The 21099-nt window shown below is 45.9% G+C and overlaps 2 protein-coding genes across 5 annotated transcripts; both read left to right on the top strand.

The window, feature by feature from the left end:
• The first annotated feature begins 817 nt into the window (after positions 1-817).
• On the top strand, positions 818-6817 carry ncdn (neurochondrin). Of its 2 annotated transcripts, XM_047382795.1 has the most exons (8): positions 818-1076; positions 1165-1334; positions 2667-3663; positions 4342-4505; positions 4637-4875; positions 5054-5269; positions 5343-5485; positions 6261-6817. In XM_047382795.1, exons 2-8 carry the CDS (start codon positions 1188-1190, stop codon positions 6677-6679), a joined length of 2325 nt encoding a protein of 774 aa, XP_047238751.1. In that variant the 5' UTR covers positions 818-1076; positions 1165-1187; the 3' UTR covers positions 6680-6817. The 2 variants fall into 2 exon arrangements, with proteins under 2 accessions (XP_047238751.1, XP_047238750.1); XM_047382794.1 differs by having other exon boundaries at positions 818-1334.
• A 1444-nt stretch (positions 6818-8261) lies between these two features.
• On the top strand, positions 8262-20519 carry tfap2e (transcription factor AP-2 epsilon). Of its 3 annotated transcripts, none has more exons than XM_047382919.1 (7): positions 8262-8403; positions 10020-10463; positions 11705-11759; positions 13817-14048; positions 16419-16537; positions 17454-17592; positions 19686-20519. In XM_047382919.1, the coding sequence occupies exons 1-7, from the start codon at positions 8365-8367 to the stop codon at positions 19939-19941; spliced, it is 1284 nt and encodes a 427-aa protein (XP_047238875.1). In that variant the 5' UTR covers positions 8262-8364; the 3' UTR covers positions 19942-20519. The 3 variants fall into 3 exon arrangements, with proteins under 3 accessions (XP_047238875.1, XP_047238876.1, XP_047238877.1); XM_047382920.1 differs by lacking the exon at positions 8262-8403 and adding an exon at positions 8762-9006; XM_047382921.1 differs by lacking the exon at positions 8262-8403 and adding an exon at positions 9144-9467.
• The last annotated feature ends 580 nt before the right edge of the window (positions 20520-21099 follow it).

Genomic DNA, 21099 nt, shown 5'->3' with positions numbered 1-21099 from the left:
AATTCATGTGTTTCCTACGCCTGCTTACGTTGCAGGGGGCTGGTGCCTATCTCCAGCAGTCATTTGGCAAGAGGCGAGGTCACCACTCCATCACAGATACCTTTATACATTCATGGAACAGGTTCATGGTTTTACAGAAAACCGATGCAGTAACAGGGAGAACTTGCAAACACCATGCAGATCCAAATTGGGTCAATATGACCCAATCTCTGCTAGACTGAATAATAAGGACCTTACCAGTTATTGTAATTATATCAACACTAGAGTCAGCCAAACAGCGCTAGTCTCTTGTCACCTCTACTTTAGTCCTACCTAATACACCTAATTTCTGCCTCAGTGGTACTGCTGACCTTCTGAATTCTGTTGCCTAATAAAACCAGTAGATCAGGTAGATCCAGCTCTACAACCTTCTACACACTGATTTCCCTCATCAGAAACCCTAAGTTCATACGGATTATGGACAGTAAATAAGGTTCCTCTGAGGTCATGTAGTCACAGGTTGCTTTCCTTAACGTCATCCGGCAAATTTCCTGGGAAGAAGTGCAGATGACCCGGTGTGGAAGGAGATTACCTCTTGAACTCTGCTCTTTACCGGCGGGAGCGATCACAGACGACTTGTGACGACTTGCATATGACTTGTTAATGACTTCATCAACCACTGCCAATTTAAATATTGACTTTTAAAATATCAACACTGGAAATCCCACACCCTGGCTGGGATGTATCCCACTCTGCCAGATCATCGACTTTATTTACTATTAAAGGAAACATTTCGGTCTCTGGACACAACAAATTCTGTTCCGTTTACTTCAGTTACATGGTCGAACTGGTTGGATGGATCTGAGCGGTCCATCCAGAGGACGATCCAGCTGACGCGCCGGGTGATAAATGGTGCACACCCAGTCAATGCCTCGTTTTCACAGCGCAGCTCAAAATGGCGTCTTGGCTGCTCAACAAGCCGCGCTCTGATTGGTTCCTGCTGAGTGTTCCAGGGTTTCTATTGGTTTCTGAAGGTTTATTTTGATATAGGAAAGTTTACGGGCTGCTGTGCTGCGTGTGGGAAAGGTGTGACTCCAGTAAGTTGGTTTTAAAGCCTCCATCCTGTCGGATTTTACGTTTTCAGCTGAATTTAAACTGAGAGCGGCTGCTGTTGCTGGTTACTAGGGTTACCAGTTGCCAGGGTTACCATGGCTGACCGGGATTCAGAAGAAGAGGAGCAGGGAGTAGCAGGAGGAAGGTCTCTCAATGAAGCCCAGAGACAGGTGTTGGACAGGTGTCTGCACGCGCTCAGGCACGCGAAGAATGACAGCCAGACGTTAGCTGCTCTGCTGCTGGTGAGTCAATGAGCGGGGGACACCTGGACAGGTGACCTGTCCATCACACACACACACACTCTCACCTAAAGGCAGCTCAGAGAGACACATTCACACCACATGCATGTTTTTAGATGGTGTCAGGAAGTAGGAGAACATGGGAGAACATGCAAACTCCACATGGAAGGGTCTCGCATTCAAACCCAGGATTTTCTTGCTGTGATGCAACAGTGCTGAAAACTGCTTTCAAGCACAGTTGTGGATCTCATGGATCTAACCCAAACACGGACATCATCCTGAAAACCGACCTCATCATAAGCTAAACCACTTGGGGTTGATGGAGTAAGACAGTCTCCTTTACCTGACCTGCAGCTCCAGATCATCACTTACTGCAGCTTCATCTCCGGGATTCATCTGCAATCCTTCTTCCGTCCAATCAGAGGCCATGCTCTTTTTTTCTGCTGCTTAGATCTTAATGGTGGATCCAGTTTGGCTTCTTTTCCTTGAGCTGGTTTTTCTTAATTTGCTTCCAAACACGGCTTTCTGTCGTTCATTTCTTTAGTTTTTCAGCATCTGATGAGTTTTCCGTCCTGATTCTGTGACGTCTTCCTTGGTCTACCTGGAATTTTCAATTTTTCAACCTGAACATTCAGTTTGGACCCAGCTGAGTGGGAAGAGGAAGCATGTTTCCCCACGCTCTGTTGATTTGAATGATTCAGTATCAGAATCATTTACATACTCCGCCTGCAGCTCTTTGGTTTCTTGTTAATCAGCTGCAGCAGCTCGTTAAGGTGTGATGGCTCTCTGTTAACTCCTGACCCATCTGCAGAATTAGACTTCTTCAGGTTAAATTGAAGGCTGATTCCAACATTTTATTTCAAGTTTTATTTTTTTTTAAATATGTTCCATTAACGGGCTGCACGGTGGCGTAGTTGGTAGCACTGTTGCCTTGCAGCAAGAAGGTCCTGGGTTCGATTCCCAGCCTCGGGTCTTTCTGCATGGAGTTTGCATGTTCTCACCGTACATGTGTGGGTTCTCACCGGGTACTCCGGCTTCCTCCCACAGTCCAAAAACATGACTGTTAGGTTAATTGGTCGACCTGTCCAGGATGTACCCTGCCTCTCGCCCATAGACTGCTGGAGAAAGGCACCAGTTTCCTGCGACCCACTATGGAAGCGGTAGAAAATGACTGACTGACTGATGTTCCATTAATAATGTTTTGGAGTGTTTTAAAGATGCAGAATGTTGACTACAGAGTCAGTAACCTGGTTTGATATAACTCATCTGTGATCTTTAGGGTTATTTAAACTTGGTAAATGGACCTGATTTGATCTCTGTCCGTTTCCTCCTCAGATAACCCGCCTGTGCCCAGCGAGTCAGTTGGATAAACCCACCATGCGGAGCATCTTTGAGGCCGTGGGTCTAAACCTCCCTGCTCGCCTCCTGGTGACAGCCGTCCGGGACACTGAAGGCTCAGGCTTGCCCCGCTATGAGCTCCTCTCTCTGGGCACGGCGCTGCTCGCTGCCCTGAGCACAGACCCAGACATGGCCTCCCACCCCCAGCTCCTCACCACCATCCCCCTCCTGCTGGGCCTTTTAGCTGATGGTTTGGAGTTGAACCTGCAGAACCGAGCCAGTGTCAGTCCAGAAGATCATCCCAAAGGTAAAGGGGTCGGTGAGAGGAAGGAGACCAGAAAGTCAGATGGGGATGAAGGCAGGGATGCAGACGGATCTTCAGCTGTTCAGGATACTTCCAAACTTGATGAAGCCATGGCTGCAGACTGCTTCCTGGTTCTGACGGCTGTGTGTGGATTACCCAGGGGAACTGAGCAGCTTCTGAACCGGGGGGCCATCCCTGCTCTGTGTCGGGTAGTGGAACAGAACAAGACCCTCAACCACCAGAGGGCGCTCTCCCTGCTCGGGAGCCTTCTCTCTGGTAAAACCAAAGAGAAGGCGTGGAGTAAACACCCAGCAGAACTCCTCTCTCTGCTGCTTAGACTCTCCAAAGACTTCTGCCGGTCCTCAGGCCTGACCCGGTTTCAGATGTGTGCCCAGCTGGTGCAGTTCCTGCCCCCAGCAGGGATGGCGTCAAAGAGTGAGGAGCTGAAAGAGGCTATAAGCTTTGTGTGGGCCGCACTAAGACCCATGCTGCAGGCCAAGTTAACACCTAAACAGATCGGGTTGGTTCTGGTCCTCAGTGCCTGCTTACTGGACCTGTATGGGTGGGAGTCAGTGGGCCCACCCAAGTTCTGCTGTCTGCTGGTGAACCGGGCCTGTGTTGAGGTCAGGATGGGTTTGGAAGAACCTCCTGGAAATGATCTGAGTCCAGAGCTGCAGCATACGCTCACAGGTAGTGTCTCATTCCTAACGGGTTGCCTGATCCAACTTTTCCTTTTCTCACGGGATTTAGAAAGATAAAATGATCCTGGAACCAGACGGGAATGTAGAGAGGAAGTACATTTGGACAGACCAGGATGATGATGAGGTTTTACTGGGAACATATTAATATTATACAGAAAAAAACTAAATATTATCTGGTATAATAAACTAATGCAAACTGCTACAGCTCAGCCCAAACAATCAGCTCAGAGTCAGAACCTTTTAAACTGCTCGCACACCTCCCCTTCTCAGGTTTAAATGGTCAGATGGGTTCTGTTTCTCTGTGGGAATCTTTCCACCTCCAGCTCTGAGAACTTCACCAGGACTGGGCTTTACTTACTCCCACAGCCTCCAGTAACAGAACTCTGGACTCTAGCAGCATGAAAGGATGGTATTCCTGTGTATCCTGCAGGTTAGATGTTCTGGTTTATTTATTTAAGACCTGAGCTGTGAACAGTCTTGCAGCCCTGAATGCATCAGCAACAGCTAAGCCATTTAACACCAGAGTGAAGCTCAGATCTCCAGATGGATCCAGATGGAAAGCCTGTTTTAGAGCAGTTTGAGCCCACTCAGCATTTTGCACCAGTTGGTGTTCCTGACAAGTTCTGTAACCTTCGTCATCATATACCCCATCTTTTCCTTCCCACAGGGTGTTACCGGATCATGGAGGCTGCCATGGAGCAGGCCTGCACGGCAGGAGACGCCGCACCTCCTCACAGCTCCTCCTTGAATGCTCTCAGCCTGCAGCAGAGCCGGCAGGTCCTCGGAGTCCTGCAGGAGGCCTTTTCTGCCATCATGTTCCACCTGCAGCAGGTCAGACTACCAGGGGGACTCTGGAAACACAGACCAGTAAAGGACTCCTCCTAATGCTGGTCCATGAATCCTAATTTTCCCTGTGGGAGGCTCTGCTGTGCACGTTCAGACTGTGTCTCTTCTTCCCTCAGGTGGACCCCAGTCGCTTCTCCGACCCGTTTGTGTTCGCAACATTCCGTGCTCTCTGCTCATGGCTGGCTGAGGAGACTTCCTGCCTGAAGGAGGAAGTAACTGGACTCTTGCCATTCCTGATCGGTTACGCACGGTACCACCTGCAGGAGGGAACCTTCGAGCAGAGCCTCTCGGATTGGTTGGCCCAGGTGTCTGTCAGTGAGGAGAGAGAGGCCTGGACGGGCGGGGAGGCTCTCAGGTAAACACAAGGCTTTCAGAGTCTGGAATACTTAGCTTTGATATTTTTGGTTAAAAATGATCTGGAAATTTGTTTAGAGAAGTGTGGAATTTTAACATGAAAATTGTACCAGAAACTGAACACAGAAGCAGCTGTGTGATGAGGTTCCAATTTGACACAAGCTCCGCCCTCTTTGCAGGTATCTCCTCCCTGCTCTGTGCCACCTGTCGGCTGAGGACGCTCCCAGGAAGGTGCTACTCAGCCTGGAAACCCCAGTGCTGCTGGTCAACTTCCTGACACGGGGCTGGACCTCCTTGAGGGGGAGGAGCGGCTCAGCACTTACCAGAGATCCCAGCATGGAGACGGCATGCTCCACCCTCCTTAACTTTGCCGTGACGGAGCCAGAGAGCGTCAGGTACTGCTGCCGCAGTGAGAAGGTTCCTGAAGTTTGTTTCTGATGCTGATGCCGTTTAACCATCTTTTCCCAGGAAGGATCCATGTTTCAGAACCCTGGAGGCCCATCTGAGTGAAGCACTTCCTGTTCTGGTGCATAAGCCCCGCCTCCAGGTCCTAGCAGCCAATTACTGCACTCTGGGGCTTATGATTGGCCGACTAACAACTCCGACTGCAGGTCAGAGTTCATGTAAAGTCTGTATAGAACTGGATATAGATGTTCTATGTTTCTGTCTGGATACAAATGAAAATAAGATAAGAACTAATCTTGCTCTCATCTACAGACTGAAGGTCTTCTCCAGTCTTCTTTGTAAAACAGCTCAAGATCTGTCAGATTGTGTGGAGATTGGATTGTCTGTTGGGTTTAAGTCTGGACTTTGACTAGACCATTCTAACACATGAATCAGCTTTGATCTCAACCATCCCAATCTAGCTCTGACTGTATGTTTTGAGTGGTCCTGCTAGAAGGTAAACCTTCTGCCCCCTCTAACGGGTTTTCCTCCAGGATTCTCCTGGATTTACCTCCATCCATCTCCCCATCAACTCTGACCAGATTCCCTCTTTTTGCTGAAGAAAAGCATCCACACATCATGATGCTGCCACCACCACCACTGTGTTTTACAGTGGGGACGGCCTGTCTTCTCTGATTAATGCTCTCCTTGCCCAGCATGTCCGTCTAGGTGGACCTCCTGCAGGAGGTCTATCCTCTCTCCATGTTCAGATGATGGATTAAACAGAGCTCTGGGAGATGTTCAAAGCTTGGGAGATTGTTGTAGAACCTAGCTCTGCTTTAAACCGAACCAGAACTTTTCTAGGTTTTAAGGTTTTGAATTGTTCAGACCCTCCTGCTGATTTGAACTGGACCACCTCGGCTGTATAAGAGTCTCTGCTGCTGGTATGAAGTTCAACTTTGCTGTCTGTTCATCCTGTTAATTGTTGCTCCTCCTTGCCAGGTACGGAGGGAGCAGCCCAGAGATGTTTCTTCTCTGCAGCCCTGCGGTTCCTCCGTAGGGCCCTGCGCTCTGGCTCTGGTTCTGGTCCGGTTCAGGTGAGCGTCAGCTGGGAGGAGAGCTGGGAGGAGGCTGCGGAGCTGTGGCGTTTGTCCCTGCAGGCTCTGGCAGGCTGCGTTCGGGCTCAGCCGTGGATCATCGGGCTGATCCGAGACGAAGGCTGGCTGAAACACATCATGGGGGTTCTGACGGAGAGCAGCGGCCTGCCTGAGCGGCACACTGAGGAGGTGCTGGAGGAGGTGCTGTGTGCCGTGGTGGAGCACCAACCCGACAGTCAACAGGAGATCAGAGAGGTAATGAGGAGCAGTGGGGGAGGAGCTCTGAGCAGGATGAAGAACCTGAAGAAGTTGGTGGGAGTTTAAACAATAAAGGCTTGCTTGACTGAACCCTGGCTGATGTGGTTTCTACCTGGATCATGTTCTTAAGTTCTGTCACCTCCAACATCTTCACTCTGTGGGAGACAAATGTTTAATAAAGATCTATTTTATTACAGAAGCTCACCACTGTTTCTGTTTTGTTTCTTCATTTGATCCTCTGCGTCTAAATGCAACATATTCCAGCAGGTTAACATGGAGCGTCGGTCTCTGCCACCACAAGGTGGCGCACTGAGACCTAACCAAGCATTGCTCAGCTGTCCTGCAAGTTTATTTCTGCTTATTTGTTTCAGTTTTTCCTGATATTTGCGGAATCTTGAATATTCCTGTTTTGTTCTGGTTAATCATCACAGTTCAGCAGAGATTCTGCATTGTTGCAGTTTGGTATAAAACCAGAAATCAGTTTCTAGACAGACCAAAATTCAAATTGTTTTCCACAAATAAACAATAAAATCGTAAATGATCAGAGATTTGATCCCTGCAGGACGTCATGACTGGGATCAAGCATTAAACAGAACCAGAACATACTGATAGGTTTGGGTTTGGTCCCTCATCAGTCACAAATCAGGAATAACTGGATCGACTCCGGGCCTCGACAGCTTCAACCCCGAATATTAAACACTCTGGACTCTGATAAATTATGTTGATCTTAAATCTTTCTTTTTATTAGTTTAGTTATGTGTCATTTGAATTATTTAATATTAATTGTAGTTTTTAGGGGTTTTTTTTTGTTTTGTTTTTCTTTTGATTCTGTTTTAGGTTAATATAAACACTGATTATTTTTACTTCATTAAATGTGCTTTAAAACCTTTCTGCTCAGCTGTTGCTGACTCTTTGGTTTTAATGTTTTGCTTGTTTCTGTGTGTTGTCCTGTTACCTTTCTTCACCACCTGGTTCTGTTTCTTTGGGTTTTTAAAGATCAGTTGAAGTTCCTTACCCACTAGAGCTGTTTCTGCTTCAGAACATGTTCAAATAAACGTGGAGAACACAGAAGTTCTGCTTTCAGCACCTTCCACAGTTCTTTAGTTGAACGTTTTAAATGAAAGCAAACATTTAAACTTTCAGAAGAAACCGCAGAGTCATGGATCACTGTAGAAATCTGCACAGATTTTAGAAAAGCTGCAGGTCATAAACGGGTCGAACAGAGTTCTGGTTTCATCTGCAGGCACAGCATAAAGATTTCCAGGTCTAGGTCCTGGGATCTGTCCCAGATCACCTGATCTGGTCCAACTCACAGCCTTACCGGGTCTGAGAATGGACACTCAAGGAGATCTACTGGGGTGAAGGATGTTCTCCAGTTTCTGAGTGTTGGTCCGGGTGCATGGCTTTCTGAGGAATGTTACTCAGAAAGGAGCAGATCCAGTAGCTGTGTGCCTCTGATCTGAAACCTTCTGCTTATTGTGGAGTTTTAAGGTGGTCCTGTTAGTACTGTGAGGACTCAGAGAGGGTTGGATCTGGGTTGATCTTTGCTCCAACCCTAAAAAGTTTTTGCCCCCCGTCCCCGCAACCAGCGCACCTCCCTCCCTCTCCCCTCCTTTGCCCTGACTCATCCACACAAACTCCTGCAGCGCCTCTCCAACTAACTCACTCCTCTCTGCACCTTCAGCCTGTCTCCTCCTCCTCCTCATCCTCACTTTAACCCCTGAGCTGCAGCCAGACACCCGGACAGGAGGATGCTGTGGAAGTCCCGGACCAAAGCCGAGGCCGCGCAGGTAAACTCACGCTGGTTCTGCTGGGCTCACTCTGGGCCAATCAGAGAAGAATTCTGTCAGCGAGGTTCTCCGATCTAGGTTGGGATTTAAATTCTTTGATAATTCTGACTGCATGGTGTGGATATCTGCAGGAAAGTTTTATTCTAAAATGTGGTTTTTGTGAAACGATTAAAAATAAGATTTTATTTATCTTCTTAATCGTTGCCTAAAATCATCTAAAACAGTATGAAGAATAATGAAAGGAATAAAAATGCATCGTTTGGACCAACTTGAAAATATCTCTTTAAGACAAATGGACCCTGCCGACCCCTCCCCTCTCTCTGCCGGGAGCGCGCAGATCCTATAAGTAGCGCGCTCATGGTGAGGCTGCACGAGTCCGTGTGTGTCACGCGCGTGTGCGTCTCCAGCAGCAGCTTTTCTTTCCAGCTCGGACGGACAGGTGTACGGCAAGCAGCAGCTGACACTTTTCATTTGATGGAGCGCTGAGGAGCGCGGATCACACCTGGACACACCTGTGCGTCACCGGAACCTGCGCGTCCTCACCAAGTCACATTCAGGGTCTGCAGAGTGGTCCAGATGTTAATCCACACATATTCAGCCATGGTGAGTGTGAACGGAGGAAGACTCCGCGTAAAGTTCGGGATGTTCGGGTAAATCAGCTCCATCAGTGTTTCAGGGGTTAAACCTGTGGCTGCAGCGTCTCTCCGCTGCTTTTAGAGACTTTTTCCTCTTTCCTTCCAGATAGAAACTAGTCTGCTCTGTGACGGCGCGTTTAAGGACGCATCAGTCCGCAGAGGTGCTCTGTGTCTGCAGGGTGTCTCCGGCAGTCACACGGCTGACCCTCAGCGGTCCACCCGGGACACGATTCCGCTCCCCCTGCTGCAGTTTTCCTGCTTCCAGGAAAAACTTTGTTCTGTTGGATCGAGATTTCCTGCGCGCAGTGGACGCGCTGTGACCGAGTTTCCCGTGGCCTTGTTTTGCTGCCAGATAATTGACATGTTTCCATCTCGGTGCAGCATCGATCTGACTGACCCAGCTGCAGAATACCGATGGCAGCAGGATGTGTGAGCGGAATGAAGCTACTTTACTTTCTGTTGCGGGGTCACTTTGTGTTTGTTCACGCAGAATATTTACAGATGCTCCCCTCCCGGGATGCTGTCGCTACTGCTGTGCATTAGTTGTCCTTTGTGCAGCTTCTTGGTGGCCCTGACCTCTGTGACTCTGTAGCGGCGGCGCCACAGGCGGCTGCTGCCACCGCGCATCACTTCAAGCTGTATCTCTGATAATATCCCCATTTAATTCACATTGGGTCGCCTTGAAATATTATTTGATGTGTTTAAAATGGTCGACGTCTTTTAAATCTTTAGATTTTTTGTGTCTCAGTATTTAATATAACTAAACACCCTCCCGTTTTTTATTTTTTATTTATTGCATAAAGTTATAATATTTGCAGGGTGCTGCCAGGGACACAAGACGCGCTCCAGTTTTTAACGAACCTAAGTTTGTTCCCAGAGTTATAGGTTCTTGTGATTTGTGGTCCTCTGGTTCTGCTGGTTTCTGAGATGAGGGTCTCTGTTGGGCCTCGCACCTTCTCACCCGCAGCTCTCTGGTTTCAGGAGCGCGCAGACGGAATCAGCGGCTCATCTCCGAGCGGCCGCCTCTCCCAGCTCTCCTCCCTGAACCAGGCCGCCTACTCCTCGGCTCCGCCGCTCTGCCACACGCCGGCCTCCGACTTCCAGCCTCCGTACTTCCCTCCCCCCTACCCGCAGTCCTCCCTGCCGTATTCCCAGAGCCAGGACTCGGCCTACTCCCACCTGTCGGACCCCTACCCCACCATCAACTCCATCCATCAGCACCAGCAGGCGGCATGGCACTCCCAGAGGTCGCGCTCGGAGGAAGGCGGCCTGCTCACACAGTCCCACCGGGCTCTGAGCCTGGACCCCCGCCGGGAGTACCCAGCCGTACCGCGGCTCCTGCACGGACTCGGGGAGGGGGCAGCAGCTCTGGGGGATGGACCTCTGGGGATGCACCTGGGACATCATGGTCTCGAAGACCTCCAGGTGAGTCCAGATTTGTTCTTTTCGGGGTTTTTTTAGCGCTTCAGGGAATATCTGCATTCAATTCTCTAAATGCACAAATTGTTTCCGAAATTACTTGGACTTAAATTATGAACTATTATTTTAGATTGTTCACACGTCATCTGTTGAAATAAAATATCACCATATTTCCTCTCCTTTTAAGACAAAGATTTTAGAAAAAAATACCCAAATTATTATTTTAAATGCTTATTTTTCTGATGTGGTTTCTGAGTCTTTTTAATCAGATTTCTATTTTTTATTAGAATTATTGCTTATTATTATTGTTTTATTTTAGAAAACCCTTTAGGCCCTTAAAAAATTAATTCAGGCCTGTTGAAAAGCAAAATTAAATAATTTAAATACAAATGGAAAATCATCTGAAAAAAACAAATATATTTACATGCGAATTGAAATTTTGATTCGATTTAAAATAATATTTTTAAATTCATTTATTCACTATTTTAAATGAAGGATAGTTTTCCAATTGCAGTTTGTATTTAACGTCGTTAAATTGTCATTTTATAATTGTACATTCTATTCTAAATATTCTTAAGAAAATAATTTTATCAGGCAAGCTCTGCACATATATGTTGCCTAAATCATTTTTCCCTAAAAGGAAACACGCCATTTAATTTGGGAAATAAAGTGACGCACGCAGCTGCGTTGTGTCCCGCCGCGTCGCTTCGCGCAGAGACAAAGTGAGAGCGCAGCTTGCAGCAGAAGCAGAGTTTGTGCAGTTTTTGTTTTTGGCGCAGTCGGCCTCCGTGCAGCAGGTGCAGCCGCACATGAAAACACGGCGAGACGAATCGATGCCCACGGTCATCCACGGAGACGAGTTTCTGTTCAGCTCCGTGTTGACAAGCAGCTTTATTTGATTAATGGATGTTAAAGTCAGCGCGACGCAGCTTATCATCTTAGAGCTTTTGTCTTGTAGAAAATATTTTCGTTAAATCCCGTAAAATACTTAGAAAACACGTTTTATGTTGATTACTTTTGTGAGGATGTTTTAAATATGTATTTTCTGGAAAATAATAAACCTGAGTTTTGATTTGTGCTTTAAAATAAATTACATTTCAGAATCAGATTTATTGTTTTTCCGGAGGGGCAGAGGGAACAGAGAGTTGGACTCTCCATCTTTGACCTGAGCGTGCACGAGACACAGTGCGCGCGGATAAATGATACTGACCCGTGTGTGTGTGTGTGTGTGTGTGTGTGTGATGCAGGGGATGGAGGAAGGATCCGCCCTGGGCATCCTGGACCACTCTGTCATTAAAAAAGGTAAGAGGATATGTGTGTGCGCGTGCATGAGACCGGGAGAGGACAGAAAGAGTCGTGCGTGACTGTGTGCATGTGTGTGTGCACCTATATAATTGTATCCAACATGCTGAGAGGGGTTCTGTGTTTCAGGGCTCTCTAACAGAAGTCTCACTCTCTCAATAACACACGCACGCACGCACGCACACGCACGCGCGCGCGCACACACACACACACACTATAAATAATTCTGTTTTGCTTTTTCATTTGAAGTCAAGAAGTCCTCTAATACTGAGCTGCAGACTTCAGCCCAAAGGCACAGATTCTTAATGAACTGTTCATGGTCATATGAGAGAGAGGGTGTGTGTGTGTGTGTGTGTGTGTGTGTGTGGAAGTCGGAGCAGGGAAGAAAAGCGCAGGGAATGTGATAAAAGAGGAGTTGTGGATAAATTTGCAGAGGCTGATCGGTCTAATATCACCGTCAGCGACACTGGGGCCCGATTAGAAAATTCAAGCTGCTGCTGGGGGGTGGTGGTGTTATGGTTCGGGGGAGTAAAAGCTGTGGAAATGTCTCTCAGCCTCCATCGTTCGGGTGCGGCGGTGCAGAAACCTTGAGAGGAACAATCTTTCCACCTGTTTCTGGTCTGAACCAGGCTGATTCCAGCATTCCGATGATGATGATGATGAAATCCTCCTCAGTTATAGCAGGGAGACATGCGGGGGTGATGGGATGAAAAAGGCAGGAGAGGTCATGAACTCTGGGCTAGCAGCTATCTGGCAATGTGTGTGGGGTTCAGGTCGGGTTTGGGTTCAGAATCCTCATATGAAGTCAGACGGGGCACAGAACGTTTCTGTAAAACCCAAAGATGAAGGTCAGGTTCAGAGAAATGTTCCACAGATACTTTTTAACACACATCCTGAAAATGTTGCATCTGACCTGAAATGGATCAGAGCACAAAGAACAACTGACGGAGCTTCTGGGGGTTCTGTTGGTTCGGCATTTAATGTTTCAGAACAATCGAAATATGTTTTTAGTGGTTTTAAAAATCAGTAGGTATTTTTTTTTTTAAAGTGAGATTCCCTGTGGAAACATGTGGAATTAGCTTTTAGTTATTTCCGCCTCTGGATAAATAAAAAAGGGAAAAACATTTTGTGCTTCCAGAATATTTTCCACGTTTCATCTTCTAAAAGAGAACATTGAAACTTTCTGAAAATAAATATTTTAAGGAGCAAAATAACTTTGTTAGGGGACCAAAAATAAGCGGAGAAAGTAGAACATTACAGTCTAAAACAGAGACTGCTTGAAATACATCAGATTCAAAACTGTCAAGATTCATTAAACAAGGAGGATGTAGAAATGTAAATCTGTGAGTGAAAAACTAAGTACACCCTCACTGCAGCCAGGTGCTGCTAATCAGATAAATTCATTAACTGATCATCATCGGTCTGAGCGCCTCTATGAAAGCAGGAGGTTTGGCAGCATACAGCTGTGTGTTAGCACAATGTCAGGGTGGAAACGCATCAGCAATGACCTTAGAGAAGCAACTGTGGCTGCCCATCGCTCTGGGAAACGTTAAAAGATCATCTCCAAATTATCTGAAGTCCATCATTCAGCAGAGAAGGACAAGACTTCTGGGACAATGTCCTCTGGACAGATGAGACCAGCATAGAGATGTTGACCAAAATGCACAGAACCTGGAGGAAACCAAACACAGCAGATCTGTGCAAACATCCCACACCAACCTTCAGGCACGGTGATGGAGGGGTGATGCTTCGGGCCTGTCCAGTTAGTGGATAATGAACACATTCAAGCCCTAATTCAGCTGTGAAATGAAACCTTGATTGTTTTGTGCAGAAAAAGTTAAGTTAGGAGAAGAAAAGTGAGCACAAATGGAGCTGCTGGAGGTGTGAAACGGAGCTGAATGTGCTGCTCGGTTCATTGAAACAACACAATCAACAGAAAACACTCCAGAATTAGAGCTGTGGACTCACGAGACAACCTGACGCTACATAGATTACCAAGGAGCACAAACACTCCTCATCTTCAGGCTGAAGTTGTCTTTTCCTGCTTCTTCCCTCAGTTCCCATCCCGTCCAAGCTGAACGGCACCTCCCTGTCGATGCTGTCCATTGGAAAGGAGGGCCTGAGCGTCGGAGCCGTGTCCAACCCGGCAGAGGTGTTCTGTTCGGTCCCGGGTCGCCTGTCTCTCCTAAGCTCCACCTCTAAGTACAAGGTGACGGTGGGGGAGGTGCAGCGCCGCCTGTCTCCACCTGAATGCCTCAACGCATCACTGCTGGGCGGAGTCCTGCGCAGGTGAGCTTATGTTGCTAGGCTAAATAAACCAGGAAATTACTGTACTGAGATCTGATTTAATGTTACTGATTTAGAATAAACAGAAAATATAAATAATGCAGTTTGATTCACATTAGAGAAATTTAACTAACAAATTTATTTATTTGGAAAAACAACAGTAGAAATTCATAAGTACCTAAAGGAAAACTAAAGTGTCCCCGTTTACCTGAACTCAACACATTGAGGAAACATTTTAAAGATCCAGATGAATTTTAGGTCAACATGAATCAAGTCAAATAAGTTGCCAACGGAACCAGAACTCCTGTTGAGACTCTAGGCCTTAAAACAAAGTTTTAACCTGCACCCCGATTTCTGTAATTCAGATTTATGAAACTACTGCTGCTTCTGATCTGATTATAAATCTTCATTTTGACACTTTTTTTCAATTAAACAGCTTCACATCACATGACTTCTCTTTCCTCACATCTCCATGAGGCTTTTTTCCAATGAGATGTGTTAAATGTAACTGCAGTGCTCCGGCCGATGACCAGAACTGGGTCATGGGACTGAATCACAAGAGAAGAATATGTGGTTTAATGAAGCACGGCCTCAAGACACCAGAGCCAGTTTATGACCCCAGTTTCAGACTGAAACGCTTTCAAAGGACATAATTAAAAGATGTGACGGGCTGTAAAAATGCGGCCATAACAGAACTTTTCTGCCTTTAAAACAGAGGGTACAACAATCTAACTTGACTGTAATATTTTCCCATAAATCTGACATGAAGTCATTAATCTGACAGATCTACCAGCTAATTACTGTGAACATTAAAATTTCACAGAAATTCAAAATATCACTTCAAAAATATAAAGGAAACAATATATTAAAAATAAAAAATCATTATTCTGGTTAGATTTTTTTTTTTTAAGTCAAAGTTTATTTATAGAGTAATTTAAAAATGACCAAAGCCACAATTCTGGACAAATCAACCATAATTATAAATGGAACCAGATTATTATAATAATAAACAAACCACAGAACAATAAAATAATGGCTAACTGAATTAAACAGAGAGTAAAATACAGAATGTTGACAAAATAAATATAAACACTGATGGAGTCATGCTCAGCCTAGATCAAAGCCACGGAGAAGAAGTGAGTCTTTAAAAAGACTCTCAGGAGTCCAGGCCCATCTGATGTGCTTTAGCAGGCTAGTTCAGAGTCGACCCAAAGGCTCGGTCGCCTCGAATCTTGAGTCTGGTTCCAGGAACTTTGAGCAGAAATTTAGCCGGCCTAAACCTTCCGGCTGGATTATAAAAATGCATCAACTCTAAGAGGTGTTGTGGTGCCGGTGCATTAATAGATGTAAATACAGTCAATGACATTTTAATCAATTAATTTAACATTTCAATCTTCTAGAGCAGCGGTACCCAAACATTTCAGCCTGTGACCCCAAAATAGCAGTACCAGAGACTGGCGACCCCTTAAAAACAAATAAAATAATTTCACTCTATATTCAATTATTTGATAAATAAATATAGAATTTCATAATTTTATGGTATATTACTTTTTTAAATAATGTATTAAATTAATGGTTCAATTAAATTATTTAATAGGACATTTAATGGAACATTCATTCATTTTATGATACATTTATGTATTTGAATGTGACCCTTTTGGCCCTCCATGCACTGAAAATTATACCGCGTCACCGAACAGCAGGTGTGTTAAAGACTAACTTCTGTCAGGAAGCAGGAAGCAGCACAGTCTGAAACAAACCTAAGGAACAATACCAGCTCTACAAGAACAGAGACATTTTATCTTTTACTGCAGAACCTGGCAAGAACATGCACAGGAAGTCCTTTCTTGCCAGAACTCTCACTTCATAAGAACTCAGGCCCAAAACTGTTGAGTATCCCAACGGGTCTGTCGCACTGCAGCATTTCTAGATAACAGCGTTCAGGCACAACAGAAGAAAATGGTTCTGCCCAGATGATGCATCAAGAACAAGCTGGAAGAACTCTCATACCAGGTCCAGAAGAACAGAGTGATGGGATTATGTTCCTGCAATCCCGAGGAAGAAATGTAATTATTCTGCTCCTGCAGAGTCTGGACTTAGATCAAAGAAATGAGGCAGAAACAAGAAATCCATATTTTAGAACAAGAGAACAATTAGAACAAGAGAAAATAAAATGAATCTGCAGAGTTGGACTCTGCTGACCACAAACATCCATCAGTTTGCACTAAAAGCAGACAGAAGCTTGAAGACAACAGAGAAACTATCCGAATTGACATGAGACAGATTTTAGCCTCTTTCTCTCTGTCTCTCTCACACACACAAACACACACACACCCTCCTGAGCGTGCTCAGTGTCTCCGTGTCCTCCCTCAGGGCCAAGTCAAAGAATGGTGGCCGCTGTCTGAGAGAGCGTCTGGAGAAGATTGGGCTCAACCTGCCCGCTGGGCGACGCAAGGCTGCCAACGTCACTCTGCTGACATCTCTGGTGGAGGGTAGGCGTGCACACACACACACACACACACACACACACACACACACACACACACACGCACACACAGACGCTGTGACCTGCATACACTCTGGCAGAAGCATACAGAAAGACGTCCTCGCTTCAGCACACATGAACAAACAGCAGCAGAGGGGATGGTTCTGATGGCTGCAGGCGTTGGTCTCTCTCACACAAACACACACACACACACACACACACACACACACACACACACACACACACACACACACACACACACACACACACACACACACACGTGCATAGTGCCACTGCAGCTGAAGCAAACTGTTGGAGGAGACAGCGTGAGACAAACCAGCAGATCCAACCAGCCTGATACTGGTTGACCAGTACTCCTCCACTGAGGCTCAGTTCTAACAAACCCACTGCAGGTTCTGCAGGCTGCAGGCCTTCACAGCAACTAGTTCTAAGTTCACCTCACACTGATCCAGATCTACATATTTCATATTCATAGTTCACCATTAAACTCACCGCAGGTTTCCTCTTAAAACTGATGGTTTCAGGTCTGGATTCATGTGGAGTTTTGTGTTTCCAGAAAATCTACATTTCTAGAAAGAAACAAACAAGCAAGCTAAAACCTTTTTTCCTGCTTATTGGAATAACAATCTGAATTTCTACATTTATTGTTTTGTACTGAAAAAATGACCTCAAAAGTTATCCAAAGATCAGAAAATTTTCATCTGGAAAACTGAAAATGCGCAGGAACCCTGGTGGAACCATGGTGTTTCTGTGCTTCAATAAATCAAAAGGAACATCTACTGAGGAGTAATATGAAATGATTTCTCCTGCCGACACGCTGCTGGTGTCACAGAGATCTTTTTAAGACAGAGAAGCAGATTCAGCTTTTAACCCTTTAACTCCTCTTCCTCCTCTTCCTGCAGGTGAGGCCGTCCACCTGGCCCGGGACTTTGGTTACGTGTGTGAGACGGAGTTTCCAGCTAGAGCCACGGCCGAGTACCTGTGCAGGCAGAGTGACCCGGACCAGCTGCCGACCAGACGCAGCATGCTGCTGGCCACTAAGTGAGTCCCACCTTCATCACCCAGACTGATTGGTTGGCCAAACAAACTGTTAGCTGATCACATGACCTGAGAGGAAGGACCGAAGATCACTCAGCTGCAGGGATTCTCACAAACAAATAAATAAACAAACAGCAGGTCGATCATTTCCTCAAAAAGCTCCAAATTGGCTTATTCTGTGTTTTTGTTTTTGTTTAAATCCTTAAAAACCTATAAGAACTTTATGGATCTCAGGGATTTGTCCCAAAGACGTGGTCAGACTATCAGGACACACTCGATGGTGAGACCTTCGTGGCAGAGAAGAATCAATCAGTTGGACACGTTTCAAAGCCAAACCTTTGCTTTTGTGGGATGTCTGAACAAATAAAGCTTGAATGACCAGGTTCTGGCTTGAGGACAAGAAAAGCAGCTCCATCATCCAGGAGGGGCTGGGAGTAGAGCTGCTGCTCCTCCTCCCTGAAAGAAGTCATCTAGGGTGGTTCATCTGATCAGGATGATCCTAGAGGAGACCCAGAAATGTTGAGGGGCTATATGTTCCTTCTGACCAGGGAACATCTTGGGATCCTCCAGAAGGAGCAAAAGACTTGGAAGAGGATTGTTAGGGATTCCTCTCTGCTAGATCTATGATCTGATCTCTGAAGATAGAAGCTGCTGGATGGATGAAGATGGGGGAGTTTTATTCATTGATCTGGATCCTTTGGATATTTAAAATTCCTTGTAGATTCCAGAATCTGATGTTTAGGAAGGTCTTAGAGACTGTAGATTCACTGCAGCTGACATGTTTGCAGACATCAAACATCTCATGAGGCAGGAAGGGAAACTCAGGTTTTTATTTCCCGCTGCAGGCCTGATAAAAATCACAGCAAGCCTCCAGCACACGCTTCACTACTGATAGAACATCTGCTTCTTGGTTTTAGAGATGATGATGAGGGACACTTTGCCTTTAAAATAACCAGATCTGCTTCATGAACATGTGACCTCTGACCTCCACTCAGGTATTGTTGTGGTACGAAATACACTAACACTCATCCTCAGCTTCTCATTGACTCCTCATTGAGCCTATAGGAGCTTCCAGCAGGTGTCCAACCAGAGTCCATTTGTCCCTCAGGAGAAAAACTAAAGGACACCTTCAGGGTGTGTGCTGCTCTTCCCAGATCTGGACCAGGACTGGGTCAGAAAGTCCTGGTCCAAATCTGACCAGGTCAGATACCAGGCTGTGGTCTGACTGTAAAAAGGAGAGAGCTTGATGTTTCTCTCCTCAGATTAAGTGGCTTAGAGTGTGGTAAGGCACAGAGTTGTATTCCCGTGAAAGGACACGGATACAGATGTGGTGTTTTGGCTTATTTATTTGCTGTGGTCTGTAATAACAATACAAGAAAGGAAATACCTTCATTATAGTAAACTACAAATAATACAAACATAATCCATAACTAAGGTTGTAAAGGATTTATACGTAAAGTATAAATACAGAGAACATAAATCATCACCTCACACGAGTCCTACAGACATGACTATATTAGCTTATATTAGCACAGCATTATATCTTAACTTCTGCCCAGCTAAACAGTAAACATTATTAACGTCTTAACTCCAGCAATATAAAGTAATTAGACCCACCTTCAGCACAGCATCACACACAGTGAACGGTGCATTCACTAGCGTCAGAACGGCTATGGTGCATTGTAGAGCGTGGGAATTATTAAAACCAGAGAAACAGGCTACAACTGAACAGAACTTAATTCAATCAACGGGGTAACTATAAAATAACAATGTTTTCTGCTTTCAGTCGTCATTTTCTAGGAAAATTCAGAGATTTCAAACATCTGGAGTTCAGTCTCAGGAGCATTTAGTCATTCCAACGGTGTTGAGGACAACTAAAGAGACCAGAACCAGAACATTTACTGTAGATGGATCCAGGCTCTAGTTAGGAGGAGTTTGAGCCAGATTTTTCTGGATTCCAGAAGCTGAGAAAAACTTCCTCAAACTCTTTCTGCTCCTGAAAGAAAACCTATCCACTTTCATATTTTCCCATTTCTCTTAAATATTTAAATGTTCTGTGGAGAGAAACTTCCTAACTCCTCCTGTTATCCCTCCAGGGAAATCTGTAAGGAGTTTGTGGACCTGATGTCTCAGGACCGCTCCCCACTGGGAGGCAGCCGGCCCACCCCCTCCCTGGAGCCTAGCATCCAGGGAAGCCTGACCCACTTCAGCCTGCTGACCCATGGCTTCGGGACCCCGGCCATCTGCGCAGCGCTTTCAGCCTTCCAGAGCTACCTGATGGAGGCCGTCAAGGTGCTGGATAAAGAAGGAGGAAAGAGCCACCATGAGAAGGAGATGAAGCACCGAAAATAAGCAGAGGAAATGACCCAACCTCCACCCTCAGGATCAGACTCTTACCTGCCAGCAGCCCTGAGGCTCCTCCCACTGAGGGGCGGGGCTGATGAAGATATCTGTACTGTAAAGAACACCTGATGATGACGCATGGACCTCTGACCTCCTCCCAGTGACGAGGTTTTGATTTATTCCTGTTTCTGTGGACTCTCCACGCCGTGTTTTCCAGGAGCCCTGCAGCCCCCACGCTCACAGCCACACCCACTTATAAACGTCAAACAGCCACACCCACTCATAAGGACACGCCCACCAACACACCCACGCCCATGTCTGAAGGGTCTGAGGCCATCCGCCCTGGCTCCGACCTCCTCCTGAACTGTGGTCAGCGATGAATCTCTATCGCTAGTCCCCTGCAGCAGGTGCTCTTGGGAAATGGAGTCCTCCCAGCTACAGGAGATTTTTAATTTATTTTCAGGTGTTGGTAACTTACGATAACACAAATCATTTTGTACTTTCAGTGTGTGTTTATTATTGTTATTACTGTTATTATTATTGTATTACTTCATAATGTAATATATTATTAAAGAACTAAGAACTTGTTTGTTCAGGAGTTTAAATCCTCCAATTCAGCAGATTTTTTCCCTGATCCAGCCCTGATTTCGTATTCCAAACGTTCCTGAAATCTGTGAATGTGTTCTGCATGGAAAGTTCTCCAGGCTGTGGAGCTCTTTCTGAATCTCTCTGGACTGATTTTTCATTCAGTTTTAATCCTTGTACCAGATCGCTTCTATCAACCCATCCAGTTCTGGTTCTCCTTCTTATAGGACTAGTCTAGAAAATCTCCCAAAGGAGACATCTAGAAGGGCTCCTAGTCAGATGAATGTCTCAGCTAGTTCCTCTCATTATGAAAGAGCTGTAGCTCTACTCAGACCACAACCTGGATGATGGTCTTCCTCTTATTATATTTAAGGCAGAGCCCCCCTCAGCACTCTGAAGCCTATTCCAGCTGCTTGTGTCCAGGATCTGGCTCTACCAGCCATGATCCGTGTCTCAGAACCATAGGTGGAGGTTGGGCCATAGATGGAGCAGTAAACGCTGAGCTTCAACTTTCAGCTCAGCTCCTTCACCACCACATTCTGGAACAATGCCCTCAGTAGTGCAGATGAGGTTCTGATCTAG

The sequence above is a fragment of the Girardinichthys multiradiatus genome, chromosome 13, assembly GCF_021462225.1.
Source record: "Girardinichthys multiradiatus isolate DD_20200921_A chromosome 13, DD_fGirMul_XY1, whole genome shotgun sequence".
In the NCBI taxonomy this organism is placed as follows: domain Eukaryota; kingdom Metazoa; phylum Chordata; class Actinopteri; order Cyprinodontiformes; family Goodeidae; genus Girardinichthys; species Girardinichthys multiradiatus.
The sequence above is the reverse complement of the archived record's forward strand: the minus strand, read 5'-3'. Positions and strand labels throughout refer to the sequence as shown.